This window comes from Cherax quadricarinatus, unplaced genomic scaffold, assembly GCF_038502225.1.
Source record: "Cherax quadricarinatus isolate ZL_2023a unplaced genomic scaffold, ASM3850222v1 Contig2075, whole genome shotgun sequence".
In the NCBI taxonomy this organism is placed as follows: domain Eukaryota; kingdom Metazoa; phylum Arthropoda; class Malacostraca; order Decapoda; family Parastacidae; genus Cherax; species Cherax quadricarinatus.
Window position 1 is genome coordinate 48,334 of NW_027197101.1, and position 20,713 is coordinate 69,046.

At 37.6% G+C, this 20,713-nt stretch overlaps 1 protein-coding gene across 1 annotated transcript in view; it reads right to left on the bottom strand.

The window, feature by feature from the left end:
- Grp170 (Grp170 co-chaperone) overlaps window positions 1-19,669 on the bottom strand; it is a gene marked incomplete at its 5' end in the record, with an annotated part of 31,368 nt that extends 11,699 nt beyond the window's left edge. The window contains 9 exon segments of the mRNA XM_070081254.1: window positions 2,856-3,132; window positions 8,478-8,628; window positions 9,560-9,659; window positions 9,757-9,944; window positions 13,042-13,239; window positions 14,207-14,356; window positions 15,134-15,320; window positions 18,402-18,610; window positions 19,495-19,669. Of these exon segments, the coding sequence (XP_069937355.1) occupies window positions 2,856-3,132; window positions 8,478-8,628; window positions 9,560-9,659; window positions 9,757-9,944; window positions 13,042-13,239; window positions 14,207-14,356; window positions 15,134-15,320; window positions 18,402-18,610; window positions 19,495-19,669 (1,635 nt within the window).
- Between the last annotated feature and the right edge of the window lie 1,044 nt (window positions 19,670-20,713).

Sequence of the window (20,713 nt, forward strand, 5' to 3'; positions counted from 1 at the left end):
AGCAGGGTAATATTTAGTGAAGGGATTCAGGGAAACCGGTTATTTTCATATAGTTGGACTTGAGTCCTGGAAATGGGAAGTACAATGCCTGCACTTTAAAGGAGGGGTTTGGGATATTGGCAGTTTGGAGGGATATGTTGTGTATCTTTATATGTGTATGCTTCTAAACTGTTGTATTCTGAGCACCTCTGCAAAAACAGTGATAATGTGCGAGTGTGGTGAAAGTGTTGAATGATGAAAGTATTTTCTTTTTGGGGATTTTCTTTCTTTTTTGGGTCACCCTGCCTCGGTGGGAGACGGCAGACTTGTTGGGGGGAAAAAAAAAATACAGCTAGGTCTCGAATAGTGTGAAAAATGAATCCCGTGAAGTGGTCACATTATTTGAGTTCACACTATTCAAATTACACATGAAATTTCTGCTTAAGATTCGAAGAATTTGGGGGAAAAAAGTAGCATTAATTAATTCTAAACTAAATCAAAATTCACACTACTCGAACTTGCACTAACTGAGATCTAGCTGTACATTTCTATTGTTGTACATTTCTATTAACGCTTTCAGGGTTTCGGACGTACTAGTACGGCTTGCTCACCAGGGTTTTTGACGTACTAGTACGCCTAAATTCTATCGCCCTCAAATCTAGCGAGAGAAAGCTGGTAGGCCTACATATCAAAGAATGGGTCTATGTAGTCAGTGTGCGCAGTATAAAAGAGATCTTGCAGCACACAGTGCGTAATGAGAGAAAAAAACTTTGACTCTGTTTTTGGATTAAAACAGCGACTTAGCACTATTTTCATATGGTATTTATTGTTGTATATTCTAGTTTTCCTGGTCTCATTTTATAGAATGGAAGACATATTACAGCAATTGAGATGATTTTGACTGGTTTTGCAATGAAAAGTACCTTGAAATTGAGCTCAAAGTAGCAGAAATGTTCGATTTTTACCAAAGTTCAAAAGTAACAAATGCTAAGCGTCCAATATTCTAAGAGTCTAATATTCTTTCACAAGTGCTCTGATATTATTTATACCATTTCTACACTAATGCAGTAGTTTGCATAACAGTAAATCTTCTATTTTTTGTGAGAATAAAAATTCAAAGTAGAAAGCAAAATAATGTAAGAGGGGCCTTGAGATGTGACTAATGAACAGAGGAAATGTTATTTTAGTGCCAGGAATGTCTGTTTATTCTGGACCCTATTTGGAAATTGGCATCTTTTGAAATTTGAGTGAAATTGGCAAAATTGATAAATTCTGACCACTGTATTGGATAGTTGAAATTGGTAAATGACTGGTTTCTTGTACTCATTCGACAGAAAAAATGGAGTTCTAGCGAAATAGTTATGATTTTTGTCGACTAGTACACTGGAATTGGCCGAAAATAGAGCTCAAAATGGGTAAAATTGCCGATGCTTAAACATTGTCGAGACCGCTAACTTTGCGAGAGCATAATTCCTTAAGTTTTCCATCAAATTTCATACTTTTGTTGTCATTATGATCGGGAAAAGATTCTCTATCTTCTCATAGGAATTTTTTTTTTTTTTTTTTTTTTTTTTTTGTTTTTTTTTTTTAAATTTTGGCGACCTTGAGAACAAGTCTGGGAGAGGGCCTGGGGACCCTGAAAGGGTTAAGGGCTGTGCTTAAATTTCCAATATAAAGAGTTCCGATTAAAGAGTACCAATATATATAAATTAATCAATCACTTTGAAGAATTAACAATGGAGATTTTTCTGGACAAATATTGCAGGGATTGTGTCAATTATACATCATTTGTGATGGTGCTACAGTATCAACACTTGACAGGGCTATAATAGGTATAGAAAAACAAAAATACAAAACACATGGTTTACAGAAAGATCTGTAAGCAAGAGCTTTGACAGTTTTTAGACAGGTAGGCATGTGCAAGAGTTGAACAGACATGCACAGTAGTTAGTCTTTGGGATGTAACAAGTGTACAAGCAAGGTATATAAAAGATACGAAGAAAACGAGAAAAAAAAAAAACATACCATGGGTGGGGATAGAACCCGCGATCAGAGTCATAAAACTCCAGACCGTGTAATTACGATTTCATGAGTCAAAACTGACTGCCTTAAAGTTTTGGAAGCTGGTAAATAGAGTTGGCACTGAAAATAGAGTACAGGAAAGGTGGAGTTCACTGGTATAACACTTGTCTCTTTGCACCTTTACCCTTCTAGAAAAACAGCTAGAATGTAATGGTAAATATTTTGACTGAATCAACTTTCCTAGGTGGGAAAAATATTGAATACACAATCTCCATGGAGAAGTGGAACAGAATTCTTCCTCCGTAAGCCATGCGTGTCGTAAGAGGCAACTAACATGCCAGGACCAAGAGGCTAGTAACCACTCCTGTATAAAATACTAAATTTAAAGAGAAACTTTCGCTTTTCTTTTTGGGCCACCCTGCCTAGGTGGTATTCGGCCAGTTTGTTAAAAGTAATATTACGTAAATGGGGTTATCCTAGGAAAGGATGGAGGGAAAATTAAGAGGTTTTGTGTATAAAGGGCTTGGACATACAGCACATGTGTAAGCGTATTAGATAAGAGCGAGTGGAGACAAATGGTTTTAGGAACTTGACTAGCTGTTGGAGTGAGTATGAAGGGATTCAGGGAAATTGATTAACCAGACTTGAATCCTGGGGTTTGGGATAGTTGCCATTTTGAGTGACATATAAACTCTTGTATTCGAACGCCTCTGCAAAAACAGTGATAGTGTGAATGGTGATGAAAGCATTTTTTTTTTTTTGGGGGGGGGAGGGGGGGGTCACCCTGCCTTGGTGGAAGATGGCCAGGGTAAAAAAAAAAAACTCAAAAGCATACAAAAACACAATCTGCTTACTTCTTTTTAGACTCCTTTAAATGTTGAGGGCTCAAGTCTGGGATGTCCTTGTATGTGACTGTATAATTTAATTCCTCCTTTACCATCACCTGTTTTGGCTTCAATTCCTTTTCTGCTTTCTTGTCTTCGTTCTTTTCCTTGTCCTCCGTTTTCTTTTTGCTTTCATTTTTCTCTACCTTCTCTTCCTTATTTGGCTTACTATCTTTCTCACCATCCTTTTCAACATCACTTTTCTCTGTTTTATTATCCTTTCCCTCCTCTACTTTATCTTCGGACCCTGAAAAACAAAAATATGTCAGTATCTGCAGTGCTGAAAATGGAATAAAATGCTGACAAGTTGAAGATTAACCCGCAAATGGTCCAAACGTATATATACGTTTTTTCAACATTTGAAAGTATGTAAAAAAAGTAGATCTTTGTTTTTTTTTACATTTGAAAATGTGTAAAAAAAACTTTGATCTACTTTTTTTGTTATATTTGAAAATATGTAAAAAAAACTTAGATCTATTTTTGTAGCACTACACATGTGAACGCAGATCTGCTTGGTGCGTTTACGGGTTAAAACACACGTACAACAGTTGGGTATCTATTTTCTCCAGGGCGAGGGATTGACCACCTCAAATATTGTTCTCCGAGGTTGACGGACTGATTACATTTCATTACTACTGGTCCCTTTGTATTGGAAGAAGTTTAGTGCATAGGCAAAACATTTCGTCAATAAAGATACCAAACAGTTGAACATGTCTTAACCTTCAGTATCTGTATTATCAAACTCTAGACCCACATTATATGTGCAATATTATCACATCCAAAGCAGTTTACCACTCAACAGAATTCATTAAATACTGACAAAAGATTACCAATTTAGTTACCAAATGTATAGCAATGATATAAATATGACAAATATACAATATATGCAGAGTTTATAAATGTTACATTGAAAATGGCATAGAATACCAACAAATTCATGATTAAGACACGTGCAACAGTTAGGTATCTTTAGGGTTGAAATATTTTGCCTACATAAAGATATCTAACTGCTTCACATGGGTTTTGATACGTGTTTATGTAACCAAGTTACACCATTTAATAAAATCATACTACATAGACAGAGTCCATGTAGTATGTCAAGTCTGAATGGTGACTGCAGCTTAAATGTACAGTAGATAAACTGACAAGATAAAGGTATTTAGGGTATATTTCTTAATACATCAATTTCAGTAGGTAATTAAATTACACAGACCTATGCCGAGTGCTTTAAATGGAAGGAATGAAGACAAAATTACTGAAGGGAAATGTTGGGAAAGATGGTTGATGTGTTAGCATGCCGTTAAAGATAAGCAGTATACGGACAACCAAATGGCTTAGAGAAACAGGAATATGTGGAAAAGGAAGAGAAGTGAAAGACAGAAAATTAATAACGATGCAGGTACAAATAGTCTAAGTACAGTGGACCCCCGCCTTACGATATTATTTCATTCCTGAAGTCTGTTCGGGTGCCGTTGGAGACCGAATTTGTTCCCATAAAGAATATTGTGAATTAGATTAGTCCATTTCAGACCCCCAAAAATACACGTACAAAAGCACTTACAAAAATACACTTACATAATTGGTCGAGTTGGGAGCTGATCGTAAGGCGGGGGTCCACTGTATAATGTAAGAACTAAGAGTACTTCAACTGTGATAGACATGTGGATTACTGGATTATTAGACATTTAATAATAACTACAGGAGGCCTCCGCTGCAATGTTTCACTAATACAGCAGTTTTCAATCATGCCTTTTCTTCATTTATTCAAATTTCCTACAATAATTATATTCACCATTCACTATGAGCCAAGGATGAAAATATATGCATTTTTTAGGCCTAGCTCTATTGCTCATTGAATATATGTTAGTGTAAACATGTTATCACGCCTTTATGTGCATTTGAAAGTGAAAAAAGGCTTTTCGTTTCAGTTTACAGCAGTAGCCCAGAACGTAACATGCTGTATAAGCAGGACTCTCCTGTACAATTAAACCCAGGGTTAAATAACAAAAAAAGGCACAATACCGTGACTGGAACGATACACAAATAACCCGCACATAAAAGAGAGAAGCTTACGACTATGTTTCGGTCTGACTTGGACCATTTACAAAGTCGCAGTTTGACTTTGTAAATGGTCCAAGTTGGACCGAAACGTCGCCGTAAGCTTCTCTCATTTATGTGCGGGTTATTTGTGTATAAACCCAGGGCTAATGAAACATTCCCAACTTGTGCCTTATAAGGCAGAGTTTGATGCTGACAAATTAACTGCTGGGTAGCTGTCGGTAACTTGCGTCATTCCAACCCTAACACCACAGCAAGGAGACCCAGCACTGGGATGATTTACAGGAATAGGTATATGCATTAGACATGACCAAATTTCACCCTTATTAAACTGTTGTACAATACTCTAAGGATGCACAAACTCAACATTTAGATACAGTAAAAAATCTAGAGGTGTTCTGTACCCAACTAGGAAAGTGGGTATGGCACTATGTGTGCATAATGGAAAAAAGAGGCAATTTGACAACAACAGTATTAATGTGTATAGAGATGCATGTTCACAAGAGTGAATGCTATAGTTCTAAGAACACATGTTAAAAGGGATATGCAGTATTCTAATGACTTCCAGCTGTTTAACCAGTAACAACTAAAACTAAATGTAACCAGAGGAGGCAACTAAAACACAGTAATAAAGCTAATTTACTTAACTATTAACAAAACAATAATAAATCTTATATTCTAAGATAATTTCAACCAGCTACAAACACTAGCACAACAGAACACTCCAATGCTTAATAAACAGAAGAACCCAGGATGACTTTTCCCTCGACCATAAGCACTCCTAAAGAGAGATCCACTGAAAAATAAACAACCCAAACATCATTCAAGAACTTGGGGTCTAGACCCATCCAGGATACCCAGCTCACCCAACCGAACCGGCTTAACAATGTTATGTGTTCAAAGCACAAATGCTGGTTCCTATAATGATCCTTCCTCTCTAGCATCACTACCTTCAATTTTAATTTATTTAATAACATTTTTTCTACTCATCTCGTTAATATATAATACAATTAAAAAAATGACATAATTCCCAACACCACAGTAGTATACTGTGTTCTTAGCAAGTGACAGAGAATCCCATGATATTTGAAATATACATTATTCTGACAATTGTTAGGTAAGACACATATGCAACAGTTAGGTATCTTTATTATGAAACGTTTCGCCTACACAGTAGGCTTCTTCAGTCAAGTACAGAAAAGTTGATAGAAGCAGAAGATACTTGAAGACGATGTAATCAGTCCATCACCCTTAAAGTTTTGAGGTGGTCAGTCCCTCAGTCTGGAGAAGAGCATTGTTCCATAGTATGAAACAATATTGTTTCATACTATGGAACAATGCTCTTCTCCAGACTGAGGGACTGACCACCTCAAAACTTTAAGGGTGATGGACTGATGGACTGAAACAATATTGTTTCATACTATGGAACAATGCTCTTCTCCAGACTGAGGGACTGACCACCTCAAAACTTTAAGGGTGATGGAATATTGTTTCATACTATGGAACAATGCTCTTCTCCAGACTGAGGGACTGACCACCTCAAAACTTTAAGGGTGATGGACTGATTACATCGTCTTCAAGTATCTTCTGCTTCTATCAACTTTTCTGTACTTGACTGAAGAAGCCTACTGTGTAGGCGAAACGTTTCATAATAAAGATACCTAACTGTTGCATATGTGTCTTACCTAACAACCTGTCGGTATTTTATACCATTTTAATGTTCAAGTGTTTAGATAATTCAGATCATTATTTTTTTTTATCAAGTCAGCCATCTCCCACCGAGGCAGGGTGACCCAAAAAGAAAATAAATCCCCAAAAAAGAAAATACTTTCATCATCATTCAACACTTTCACCTCACTCACACATAATTACTGTTACTGCAGAGGTGCTCAAAATACAACAGTTTAGAAATAATTATTACTATACAAAAACTTAAATATCTGTATGTGCCATAATGAGTGGAATATCTACATATAATGAACTTAGACTGCAAATCTTTATTAACTATTTTATTGAAGCCTCTCCCATTTTGTAAGAAAAGAAAACCTTGTTTATGGAAGTTATTCAGTTCCTGGAGAATGGGAGATAATTACTATTGATCCAGAGAAATGGAGAGTAACAAAAATTCCAATAATCAGAACCTCCTTCACTGGCACTAAGGCACTCAACTGAACAAACATTATTACATTCACGGGGGTGGGGGGAGAGCACTAAACCCACAGGGATCATGCAGCACCTGGGGGAATGGAAGGCATTCAAGCTTGATTCAAGGAATTGGGGCACAGGTCCAATTCCACAGATCAAGAGCCCCTCACCAGCATCAAGGAACCTTCCAATTGAAAGAACAGGAGTGGAATGGTGTCACAAAACAATTTATGGGTAAAACATCCATTTGATCTATATTTTAAATATTACAATGCCAAAGTGAATTATTACATTATGTGAAGTGTTAAACCCATGTGGATAATTTACTGTAAGGAATCATGGAGGTTTGATTCTCCACGAAATAATTGAAAAGTACCGCTGTTGCAGCCAAGCATAAACACCAACTCATCCTAATTATAGTACTGCCTGTCAATAGATTAAATCCTAATAATCACAAAGGTATAGAAAAACAAGAAAGTATACGTCAGGTAAAAGGACATGGATGTAAGTAATGTGACATTTTATTGTGGCAATATTTCACTCTCCAGGAGCTTTGTCAAGCTGTTATGTCTTGATAAAGCTCCTGGAGAGTGAAACGTTGCCACAGAAAAAGTCCTTAGTTGCATCTGTGTCCTTTTATCTAACATTGCCAGTAATTCTACCAAGAAAGTACACGTGTTAAAATAAGTTCACCTAGTGAAACAGGAACTTGGGAAGAATACACCAGAGAGAGAGATCAGGGTCTTAACAAAAATGCCACATTTGACAATTTAATACAGCCTCTCCTCAATTAACGACAGAGTTCCGCTCCTACGACCGCATCAGTAAACGAATTCATCGCTAAACAAGGAACATACTATAATGGTAGTGGATGTGTGTCGGCCATCTTTGATATTATTTTAACGTCACCTTTGCACTATTTGTAACATTTTCAGTATATTTTTAAAGGTTTATACAGTAGTATACTGTATATTGTAATAAACAGAATAGAGGAAATCAGCTTTAACATACATTATTTAGGTATGCATACTGGTCAGAGAGCCCGTCGTAAGTCCGAGTCGTCGGTAAACCAAGTACGTCACTAAGTGAGGAGAGGCTGTACAATACTAATTACAGTAAGTCCTCGACTTACACACACATTGGGGTCCTCCTGCACTGTATATAATAATGATGTAATAATGACCTTATACACAGTAATGATATAATAATGATCTTATACACAATATCGAAGATTCTCAGTGTGTTTAAGTCAAGGACTTACTGTATCCTTTCAACATACCGTAATGAAACAAATTGTTAAATTTCATTTAAATCCCATAAACTGCTCCAAGTTCAAAATGGCAAAGTTGAAGACCCTGATTGGTGAGCCATGCAGGACCCCCCCCTCACCTGAAAAAAGCTTACTGATGGTGCTACCAAGCTTAGACAATGTTGACTCTTCCTCCTCAGGTTTCTCTTCCTCCACTAGAATGCTCTTCTCAAACACTGCCTCCATTGCTGCAAGCGTCAACACTCCAGAGTCATCCATGTTGAAGTGTGCCTGCAAATGTTGAGGTCTTTTGAGTTGTGGCAATGGCTCTTTGCCATTTCTGTGATGAAATGCGTTGCCATTCAATCACTATTTTGATCAGTCTTATGCTACAGCAACATTGACAGATCACATTCTTCATTTTCCTCTATTGCCAGGAGTTTATTTACAATCAATCACAAAGGATTTTTTTTTTAACCTGTTGGCCAACTCCCACCACGGCAGGGAGAAACTTTCACCATCATTTGCACTATCATTGTCTTGCCAGAGGAGCAGATACGACAGTTGGGATGCGAGTATTAATATAATCAAAACTAAGCACTAAACCCAAAAGAGTCATACAGTGTTAGGAGGGGGTAATAAAAGATACCTATTTCAATGCACTCATGAAACTGATCTACATATGCATGTATTTCATTCCCGTTTACACTAAATTTCAAACTAATTTGAACCGTCATTTCACCTCTCAACAGGCATCCTTACTACATCTTAACATTTTTCAGTTTAGTGTGGAAGAGATACTATGCATCTTCATGATGAAAGTATTTTCTTTTTGGGGATTTTCTTTCTTTTTGGGTCACCCTGCCTCGGTGGGAGACGGCCAACTTGTTGAGAGAAAAACAAAATGATTTTGTTTCTCCGTGAGGAAGTGGAACAGAATTCTTACTTCTTAAGACATGTATATCTTAAGAAGTGACTAGAATGTCATTAGCATGGGGCTTATAATACCCTCTTCTGTATAAATGCCTGAATTTAAAAAGCAAAACTTTTTTTTTTAAATTTTTAAGTCACTCTGCCCCTGTAGGATACAGCCAGTTAAAAAAAAAAAAAAAAAAAAAAAAAAAAAAAAAAAAAAAAAAAAAAAAAAAACTTCTCGAACTGAGGAGAGTGACAGCTACATTACAATCTGCATCATAAAATTCTGCTTTACAAAACCCCATACCTTTATTCCTTTGGGTTCACTGCCTTCTTGATTGTGTTTAGCAAAAGCTGCAGTCACCCCAGAAGCCACAATGTGAGAGATATTTTCCACATTGGCTGCCCTGGAAGCAGTGTAAGGGTTTAATGTTGTGTGTTTGATTTCCATATTTCAATCTTCAACACTTCAAATAGTCATCAAAAAACAATTCTAACACTTACAGAACCTCAAGCTTTGGAAGATATTCGTTCTCAGCATAATTAACACTGAAATTGAAGTCTGCGACGTGCTTGTTAAAGGTCATCACCTTCTTCTGTGGGTAGCTGTTCCCAAGAGCAAAGAGAGAACGCTTCACAACCTTCGTTGAGGTAGAACCGTCTTCATTCTCAATCTGTCTTTCAAAGTCAACCTGGGAACAGTGACAAATTATGACAACACGGAGTTCAACGGAATTTCACAAAATAAAATATCCCACATTTGTGTCAGCAATTCTCAAAGAAAAAAACTGTTGTATAATCTTGAAAAAGAAACGCACATTTATCAGAGAAAGATTGGATGGTTAAGGTTTAATCTTCTGACAAATTCATAGTATATGGATATCCTGTATATTCTATAAGACTGAAATCATCATGCTGGAGAAAATTTAGTCACAAATTTATATAGAGACTAGAGCCGACCCAATATTCACAACTGTCTCCACCTATTCATGTCCCATGTTCATTAAGCTTTCTCCACCTGTTTAATTACATTTTCAACTATCTATCTGTCTTTTAATACAAAACATATACCTATCACATAGTAATTCTCTAAGGTCAGCCCATGTGGAAAATATTTACTAAACACCTCAGCCATTCACTCTCTCTCTTAACACAAAACTGCAGCAGCAAATACAAATGTGTTACCAATACTGCATTAGAAGAAATGAACAATGGAATATGACAAAGTTCAGACAGAACTTTAGGAAAATATGATTTCTAAATATAGCAATCAAAGAATCCATTAAGGAAAAGGATTCCACACAGCTTTCACTACATAGCTAACCAAATCTAAAGAATATATCCCAAATAAAAAATTCCGTAACACTTCTGGAGGAACTCCACCATTAAAACATTGTCTGCTATAGTCATAGTTATGTACCTTCTGTAGAATTCAAACATCACAAATAGAAATTTGAAACAGCTTCCTACACTACAACACTCATTGGTTGCCAACACACACTAAACAGTGGTCAACTAAATACAAAAACTGTAAAATCGTGACATGTGCAAGTATAAACTGTGCTAAGTGTGCAATGCTCATATTTATACAAAAGCTTTAAGAATTAAGAGAAGTGTTAAAAATTTAAGAGAAAACAGTGAACCGTGTGAGCAGGTCAAGTCCCAGCACCAAAATAAGCAACAAAAATATCCTTGAAAACACTCCACCCTCCCTCACCAAGGAGAGTAACTTCCTAGTTAGTTCTTGAAACCAGTGTGTTTTCACCCTCTTCTGAGACTTCACTTCTATCTATTGTGCAGAATAGAAATTTAAATCAACGTGTTAAAAAGGAGAGAAAAAAAAATAACTAAAATTAGCTTTGGTAAAATATGGTGAACTGGGCTGTGTATTTTTAAAGTACGCTCTACATTGAACAAATTATATTCACATTTACTAAAATGTCTAATAAAAAAAAAGATAAAACATTCTATAGTATTCCTGAGTCTTTACAGTCAAGTTCATTCTTACTGAAACCTTTTTTACAAGAACGATGTTCTCCCAAAATTTTATTCATTGTTTTACTTCTGCCTTCCTTTACTTTCACTTCTTTACTCACCCCTTACCCACCACACTGTGTAGAGGAGAAATGCAGGATAATGTGATCCTTTATTGATGTTTTATACAGAGAGAAACAGAGAAACAGACAGACAGATGGGCAGAGAGACGGGCAGAGAGACGGGCAGAGAGATGGGCAGAGAGACGGGCAGAGAGACGGGCAGAGAGACGGGCAGAGAGACGGGCAGAGAGATGGGCAGAGAGACGGGCAGAGAGACGGGCAGAGAGACGGGCAGAGAGACGGGCAGAGAGACGGGCAGAGAGACGGGCAGAGACGGGCAGAGAGACGCGCAGAGACGGACAGAGAGACGGACAGAGAGACGGACAGAGAGACGGGCAGAGAGACGGGCAGAGAGACGGGCAGAGAGACGGGCAGAGAGACGGGCAGAGAGACGGGCAGAGAGACGGACAGAGAGACGGACAGAGAGACGGACAGAGAGACGGACAGAGAGACGGACAGAGAGACGGACAGAGAGACGGACAGAGGGCTTCATCAAGTCACAATCAGATTTGTTTGACTTGATAAAGCCACTATGTAGGCAAAACACAGTGAGCTTCATACTGCATTTGTGTTTTTCCTTTGTGTCAGTATTACATGCCACTTCTATGTGTAGACCTGTGGAGCGACTCTTAGTTAGGTGATCAAAGTACTTGGCACACACCTAAGTCTCAAGTGATGTCTAGCCTTTGTGTAGTATTTACAAGTCTGTTGCTCCTGCTCACCCAGCAGTCAAAAAATGTGTATCTGATGTAATTACAGTTCCTACTTGAATTTAAGGAAATGGAAAAGGATGAAGCTCTGGGTCTTGGTCCCACCTCAATGTCTATGACTATGATGTGACTGGGCTCTTTATCTACTTTCAAATTCCTGAACAAGAGTTTGCTTATACTGTAATTGTTCAAATCATTCTCGATTATTTATCATTCTCATGTTCAAGAAATACTATTATTTTCTAACTTCTTCTTGCCTCATTTGGTCAAGAAATTTCAACGATGTACCCTCATTCTTGCTGGGTACCCCTTTTCTACCCTGTGTATGTCCCACAGTATTTAGAATGTCAGGATTGTATTCCCTCATGTTCCAGTGACAGGATTGTTTCTCATTCTATGTAGCCCCATCATACTACTGTATTAAAGGAATGTACATGAAATTTGGCAAAATTCTGGTGTTGTAACCACAAACCATGGAGATTAAAACACTTCCCTTGACTTTACATGCTATTAAAGTGGGAGCAAGGTAACACACATGAAGAGAATCAGTGAAACCAATTAACTGGACAAGTCCTGGGATGGGAAGTACAGTGCCTGCACTCTAAAGGAGGGTGAGGATGATGCAGTTCAGAGTTATCTGAACTGAAATGTCAAAACTCATCTGGCAAAAGACTGAATGACAGCAAGTATGTTTTCCCCCCTTTTTTCAGTTCATCCTACTGTGGTAGCTAATGGCAAGTGTCCTAAAAATTCTTTCCAACAAAAAAAAAAAAAAAATGTTCCCAAAATAAGTGCACGGTAACTACAATGACAATTTCAATAGGACATTTCATAAAACATAAAATAAAATAAACATTTGCCAGTGTTTAAAATTTCAGGAGAATGAACAGAGGTAATTACATTATCACTAAGAAAAAAAAAATAAAAATAGAGGATAAACCATAAGGTACTTCCTTACAAAGAATACCTAACAGGGTTCTTACCTCAATAGGGAAGACAATGGCTTCCTTGACATGGAACTTCTTAACCTTGAAGCCCTGGCCCAGGTCAGCTGCACGGTATACGGCACCCATAGCTGCAGCTTCATCAGCATTAATGTTTTTACCCAATTCTTTTCCCCAAATTTCCTGGAGAACTGTCTGCACTCGTGGTATGCGGGTACCTCCACCAACTATGATGAACTGAAAATACAAACGTTTAAAACCTTTGGCAATTTTATCAGTAAGCGCCAGTAAATAAGAGGAATGCATACAAGTCTATCAGGTGCAAAAATTGCTGCATTCCTAGTTCATTTGGTATCAGTGACAATCCTCCCATCAATCAATATGAACAATTAAAAAAAAAATTGTCTTCACTACCCCTTCACTGAGCATATACAGTGGACCCCCGCATAACGATCACCTCCCAATGCGACCAATTATGTAAATGTATTTATGTAAGTGCGTTTGTATGTGTATGTTTGGGGGTCTGAAATGGACTAATCTAATTCACAATATTCCTTATGGGAACAAATTCGTTCAGTACTGGCACCTGAACATGCTTCTGGAATGAAATAATAGCGTAAACCAGGGGTCTACTGTATTTTGTTTCAGTGCTGCCGCTGCCGCCACACGTGGTGGTGGAAAATGAAAACGGTGAACATTTTGGTGTGCAAAAATTGACAAATATGATCTTTCTTTTTAAAATAAAATTTTAAGAGTAACCTTCTTTGAATTGCACTTAAGTCTTATAGATTCACAGTGGTTTTTAAAGAACCACGACAAAATAAGTGATACTATAAGTATGTAATGACGTGGGAGTTAAGATTACACTGACATTTTGATGGTCATGACAAATAATGAGTTCTCCTGTCAGTGCAAAATGTTCATTAGGAATGTTAATAGGTAAGTGGGTTGCACTGAAGTTAAAATTGGTTTTAGGTGACATTCCAGTTTTTAATGACTTATCATCTGTATGGAATGCTTGCAGGTTTTGCAGTGCCACCACCACCAGAGGTGGTGGCACTGCAATATTTGTCAATTTTTGCACACCAAAACGTTCACTGTTCCAGTCGTCATGTTGTGACTTTCCATTTCTCACGAAATGAAAAATGAAAAACCCCAATAACATGCACAAAAAAAATGAATTGCTTCTGCTGTCACTGCTTACTTGATCAATAGCAGAAATATCCATGCCAGCAGATATAAGAGCTGCATCAATTGGTGCACGAATACGTTCAAACACGTCCAAACACAGGTCCTCAAACTCCTCCCTCTTTACCATAAGCTTGAAGTCTTCTTCATCTAAAACTCCTTCAACCTGCAAGAAACATTTCTCAATTGCAAGAATCTCCAATATTCAATAAAAAAGTTAATTGTATACCATTAAAACAAGCCTAAGGGATACATTTCCTGCTGAAAACTGTGCCAATGTTTCAGCGATTACTGCATCATGGACAAGTAAGCGAGGCAAATTAATGAACCTTCTTTAAATATAATGGAGATTTATCATAAAACTTTGTAAAGATTATGTTAATTTTAACTATTCTTTTTGGAACAAGCATTTTCATTCTCCATGGGCAAGTGGAACAGAATTCCTCTAAGCCATGCATGTCGTAAAAGGCAACTGAAATGCCAGTAGCAAGGGGCACCTAGTAACCCCTTCTCCTGTATACATTACTAAAGTCAAAAAGAGAAACTTTTGTAACTTTGTGACTTTGTAAATGGGCCAAGTCGGACCGAAACGTCGTCGTAAGCTTCTCTCTTTTATGTGCGGGTTATTTGTGTATCGTTCCAGTCACAGTATAGTGCCTTTTTTGTTTTGTTTTTCTTTTTTGGGCCACCCCACCTCGGTGGGATACGGCTGTTTTGTTGAAAGAACAACATTTTCACGAAAACTCCTCTATATACATAGACAGTAAAGGAACACCAAGTTGTACTTGATAAAGACAAGCAGCAAGAGTATTTAATACAACATTCTGCCTACTACAGCAGGCTTTATCAAGTCAGACCTGACACGGCCTATTGCATAGGCTGTACAGGCTTCAGTACTATATTTTGTCTATGGTCAATAGTATTCTTAATATTCTGCACTCACCTGGCTGAGATGATCAGAGTTGGCAGACAGCACTTTAGCTAGACGTCCAGCTTCCTTCAACAATTTTGCCATTCCCCTGGGAGACTCCAGCACATCGTTCGAAGTCTTCTTAACCTCATTAAAATTTTTAGCGAGGTAATCTCTTAAACGCAGCTGCATCTCTAGCCCACCTAGGGAGCGGTCATAGCTGCGAAAAATATGCCTATGATCAAACTTCAAAAACGTCATGGAGGTGGTGATATGATGCATTGGGCAGAGGTATAACATTTTGTAGGAGTGAGGACAAGCCAGACATGAATGTGGGGTGTGCGAGTCAGTGGGTAGAATGAAAGGAAAAAAGCAGCCAGGATAGCTGGAATCAAGAAAAAAATGTTAAAAGTAGGTGGAGATGTTTTGGAATGGTTGGTGTATTTATTCTAAATTACTATTTTCAACAAGTCGGCCGTCTCCCACTGAGGCAGGGTGACCCAAAAAGAAAGAAAATCCCCAAAAAGAAAATACTTTCATCATTCAACACTTTCGCCTGACTCATACATAATCACTTTTTGCAGAGGTGCCCAGAATACAATAGTTTAGAAGCATATATAAAGATATAGTGCCCAGAATACAACAGTTTAGAAGCATATATAAAGATATATAACATATCCCTCCAAACTGCCAATATCCCAAAACACCTCCTTTAAAGTGCAGGCATTGTACTTCCCATTTCCAGGACTCAAGTCCTGCTATATAAAAATAACTGGTTTCCCTGAATCCCTTCACTAAATATTACCCTGCTCACACTCCAACAGCTCGTCAGGTCCCAAATACCCTTGGTCCCAAATACCCTTCGTCCCAAATACCATTTGTTGGGCCACCCTGCCTTAGCGGGAGGCGGCCGATGTGTTAATAAAAAAAAAAAATACTGTTGCATATATCAGATAAAGTGTATGGTAGAATTATTATTGAAAAGATTGCAGAGGAACAAGGAGAGTTTAGAAAAAGTAGGGAATATGTAGAAATGGTGTTTATTGAAGCATATAAGCAAACAATACTTAAAGAAACTTATTGCATTTAGGATTTAGAATAAGCACATGACAGGGTGAAGAGGGAAGCAATATGGCAAATGCTATAAATGTAAGAGGCGGTAGTTTACAAAAAGCAGTAGAGTATTTATGAAGATAGCAAGGCTAGGATAGGGTATGAAGAGGGTGGATTATTTTACAGTAAAAGTAGGCCTGAGACATGGGTGTGTGATATAACCATGGAATGTAGGAGAGGTGTGGGACAAAAACTAATTTGACACAGAGTGAGTTATTAAAGTTGTTGTTTTGTCAATGATATGGTTCTTTTGGAAGATTCTGAAGAAGTGGCAAAGGCTGTTGGAGTGTGAGCAAAGTAACATTTATGAAGGGGTTCAGGGAAACCGGCAGGCCGGACTTGAGTCCTGGAGATGTGAAGTACAGTTCCTGGACTCTGAAGGAGGGGTGTTAATGTTGCAGTTTAAAAACTGTAGTGTAAAGCACCCTTCTGGCAAGACAGTGATGGAGTGAATGATGGTGAAAGTTTTTCTTTTTCGGGCCACCCTGCCTTGGTGGGAATCGGCCAGTGTGATAAAAAAAATAATAAAACAAATGTAAAAGAAGGAAATTATAAACAAACACTGGAAAGAGCAAGGTAATGAAAGTAAGAATAATATCAAGGAAAAAAAATTGGATATCAGATACGAAGGGAAGAGAATATGAAGGAAGTAAAGCTGTTCAGATACTTCAGAGTGGACCTGTCAGCAGATGGGTCTATGAAAGACGAGGTGTACCATAGAATTGACCAAGATGGGGAGGTAGGTGGTGTGTTGAGGCATCAGTGGACAAACTTTATCCTTGGAAGCAGGGTGAGGAAGGTACCTGAGTATAGTGGTATATGCAGCAACACTTATATGAATGGGAAGAAAGAGGTTTAAACATCGCAGCAAGGAGGAGGCTGAAGGCAGTCAGTGTGTGTTTGAGGGAGATATGTGGTGAGAAAATGCAAAGAATTCAAAATTTGGATATGTGAAGCTATGAGGTCACCAAAAGTATTATTCAGAGGGCTGCAGAGGGGTTGTTGAGGTGGTTTGGACATTTCAGAGAATGGAACAAAATATGATGACTAAAAAGGTTTATAAATCTGGGGTGGAGGAAAGGATTGGGATAGGGGTCATCTCAGGTTAGGTTAGGTTGGATAGAAGATAAAGGTAGTAATAAAGTTGGTAGAATTACTGACAATATGTAAAGTAAAAGGACACAAGTGCAACTAATGTGACATTTTATTGTGCCAACGTTTTGCTCTCCAGGAGCTTTATCAAGCTTGATAAAGGCTTGATAAAGGCTTGATAAAGCTCCTGGAGAGAGAAACGTTGCCACAATAAAATGTCACATTAGTTGCACTTGTGTCCTTTTACTTTACAAGATAAAGGTAGTTCTGAGTGCCAAGACCTTGGACATCTAACTGGCTTGCGTAATGTTAGGTAGGATTTGATGTGCTGTTGAAGTAAAGGCAAAGTAATATTTATGAACAGATTCAGGAAAACTGGTTAGCAGGACTTTAGAGTCCTAGAGGTGGGAAGTACAGTGCCTGCACTCTGAAGGAGTGGTGATATCCCAGTTCAGACCCATCTGAACTGGAATATCACTATTGCTATAAGCATGCTGTGATGTCGGCATGCTTCTAGCAAGAGAGATCAAATGACATTGAAAGTACAGTATTTTCTCTTGTTTGGATCACCCTGTTTGGACGACAGCTAGCAATTTTTAAATAAACAATTGACACAGATTAAGAATGTAACCAGTCTTGCACTGACAGTGTTCTTTAAACCATCAACCAAGATTATAATAGTAATTTTTGAGTGTACCCAAGTACATGAACATGAATTTAACAAAAAAATGCTTATTACAGCAACACAAATAGGAGGAAAGCATTGTGCATACAGCATGTCCTATTAAACAAAGTAAAATCTTTCAATATTTAATATACAGATTTTAAATGAGATTACTTGAAGATTTGTCTCCATATTTCAAGAGAATCTGAAGTTTTTTGTTTAATTCTGCTAACCTTGCTAAATTTTTCATAATGTAAAATGCCTTAATTTACTTAACACATATACACATATATACCCGAGACTGCCTAATCTGTTTCCCTTGGGTGGCAAATCTTCACGCAATTCCATTTTTGTTTACCATGATAATGTGAATGGAGAATTCACGAGGATGGTGATGGTGGCGATTTAGAGAATAAAAGTACTGTAGCTTACCCTAGACCCAGAACAGTAACCTGAGGGTTAGTCTCTGTGTATCCTCTGTCCTTTGTTTTGATGGTCTGGTACGAGGCAATAGTGGCCGTGGTAGATGATGCTCCCATATCATAGAAGAGAATATTCTGAGCTGTAGCATTGATCTCCTTCCTCCGGAACATGCCGTAGTTGAGGGCCACAGCAGCATTACTCGACATTAAAGATAGCACCTATGAAGTGTCATAGTCAAAATTATTAACCTACGTACCTTGCTTATGAGTTTTTAATTTGACATTTACATTAAACTTCCAGGGTAAATGATTTTTCACTACTTTTTACTCTTTCTAATATTCAGTGTTTAGTCCACTGGCTTTCTTACTAAATATGTCTGCTAGGGAATTAAAGATAATCTCTAAAGCTATTATATTTTCAGTTCAAACATGTTACAATATGTATTTATCACAGTTAAACTATGCAGATATACTTCACCAAGCATGACTAAGGATAGTGGCAAATTGGTGCATGTTGAGTTTGCAAGGAGATTCCTTAATAAATTCAGGTACATGTTACTTAATAAATTGAGGCATGTGTTAGAAATAAACAGATAAACAAGAAAAAAAATGTGAAGGCAACATGGGAATCCTACACATGCTAAAAATTTCTGTTAGAAACGTTAACCAAACAGCTCTGTCTAGGCCAATAAAAACAACTTTCTTTAAAATATGGGCAAGTTTTGACTAAGGTCGGACATGTGTTAATAGTGCAATACTGTTAATGGCAATTTATTAAGAAATTTCATCCACCTTAGACTATCAATTCTCAAACTGGTGAGAATTTATGGAAGTTTTAGGTGAATTAAATGCCTTTTCAATATTGTGCATATTGTGTCTTATATCATACATACTTATCATATACTACCACTGATATAGCAACAAAGGAGGAACACTGCAGCATGCCTACTGGCCCATCTGGTCCTTCTGAAACCCAGATCCACTAAAGAATATCTGCCTAACCCATTTTCAATGCTGCACGAGGAACAAGCTTTGATAACTCAATTAACTCATACATAAGGAAAGGCAGCCCAAACATTCTTATGACATTCTCATATACTTGCCTTAAGACCAGCCATGTCAGCTGCTGTTAAGATAGCTCGGCGCTCGGCCTGGTTGAAAAATGGTGGGACGGTAATAACGCAATCCTTGATTCTTTGATCGGTGTGCGCCACAGCTAAATCACGAGCATATTCCAACAGTTGGGCAACCAGTTCCTCAATTGTGTATGTTGTCTCACTGTACAAATACAAAATACATATAATTTATTTCTTTTCTGCAGTTTACAGATAATGTGATTTACATGTAAAAAAATATTCTTTCTTTGAACAAAGTGGCTGTATCCCAGATGCAGGGCGGCCCAAAAAAGAAAAAAAAAAAAACTTTCTTTAAATTTAGTAATGTATACAGAAGAAGGGGTTACTAGCCCCTTGCTCCTGGTATTTTAGTCGCTTCTTACGACACTCATGGCTTACGAGGGAAGAATTCTGTTCCACTTCCCCATATTGTTAGTCACACAAGAAAGCCACTAGCCTGCGGTACATTTCAGGCAGACTAATCATATTTCAACATAGCAATTAACAAATTAAACATCAGAAACAACTTTATACAAAGCAAAATTTAACATTAAGAGGGAAAAAAGACTAAAAAAAAAAAAAAAAAAAAAAAAGTATGAAGATCAATTTGTATCGTCTTCTGTTCAGTTATTTATTAGATTATTAATTCAATAACATATTAAAAGTGCCAAGAGATATTGCTACTTCTGAGAATGTACAATATTAGTACATGGACCATATGTTTGCTCACATGTTTGCTCGCATGTTTGCTCGCGTGTTTGCTCACGTGTTTGCTCACGTGTTTGCTCACGTGTTTGCTCACATGTTTGCTCACATGTTTGCTCACATGTTTGCTCACATGTTTGCTCACATGTTTGCTCACATGTTTGCTCACGTGTTTGCTCACGTGTTTGCTCACATGTTTGCTCACATGTTTGCTCACATGTTTGCTCACACGTTTGCTCACATGTTTGCTCACATGTTTGCTCACATGTTTGCTCACACGTTTGCTCACACGTTTGCTCACACGTTTGCTCACACGTTTGCTCACACGTTTGCTCACACGTTTGCTCACACGTTTGCTCACACGTTTTGTTTATCTGACATTTTAAAAATTCGTGTGTGAATCTTGGAAACATTAAAATTTAATTGTAGTAATCAAAATCTGTTCTTTGCTTTTTATTTTCTATATTTTTCAGCAAAAACACAGGAACAAACTTATGGGCCA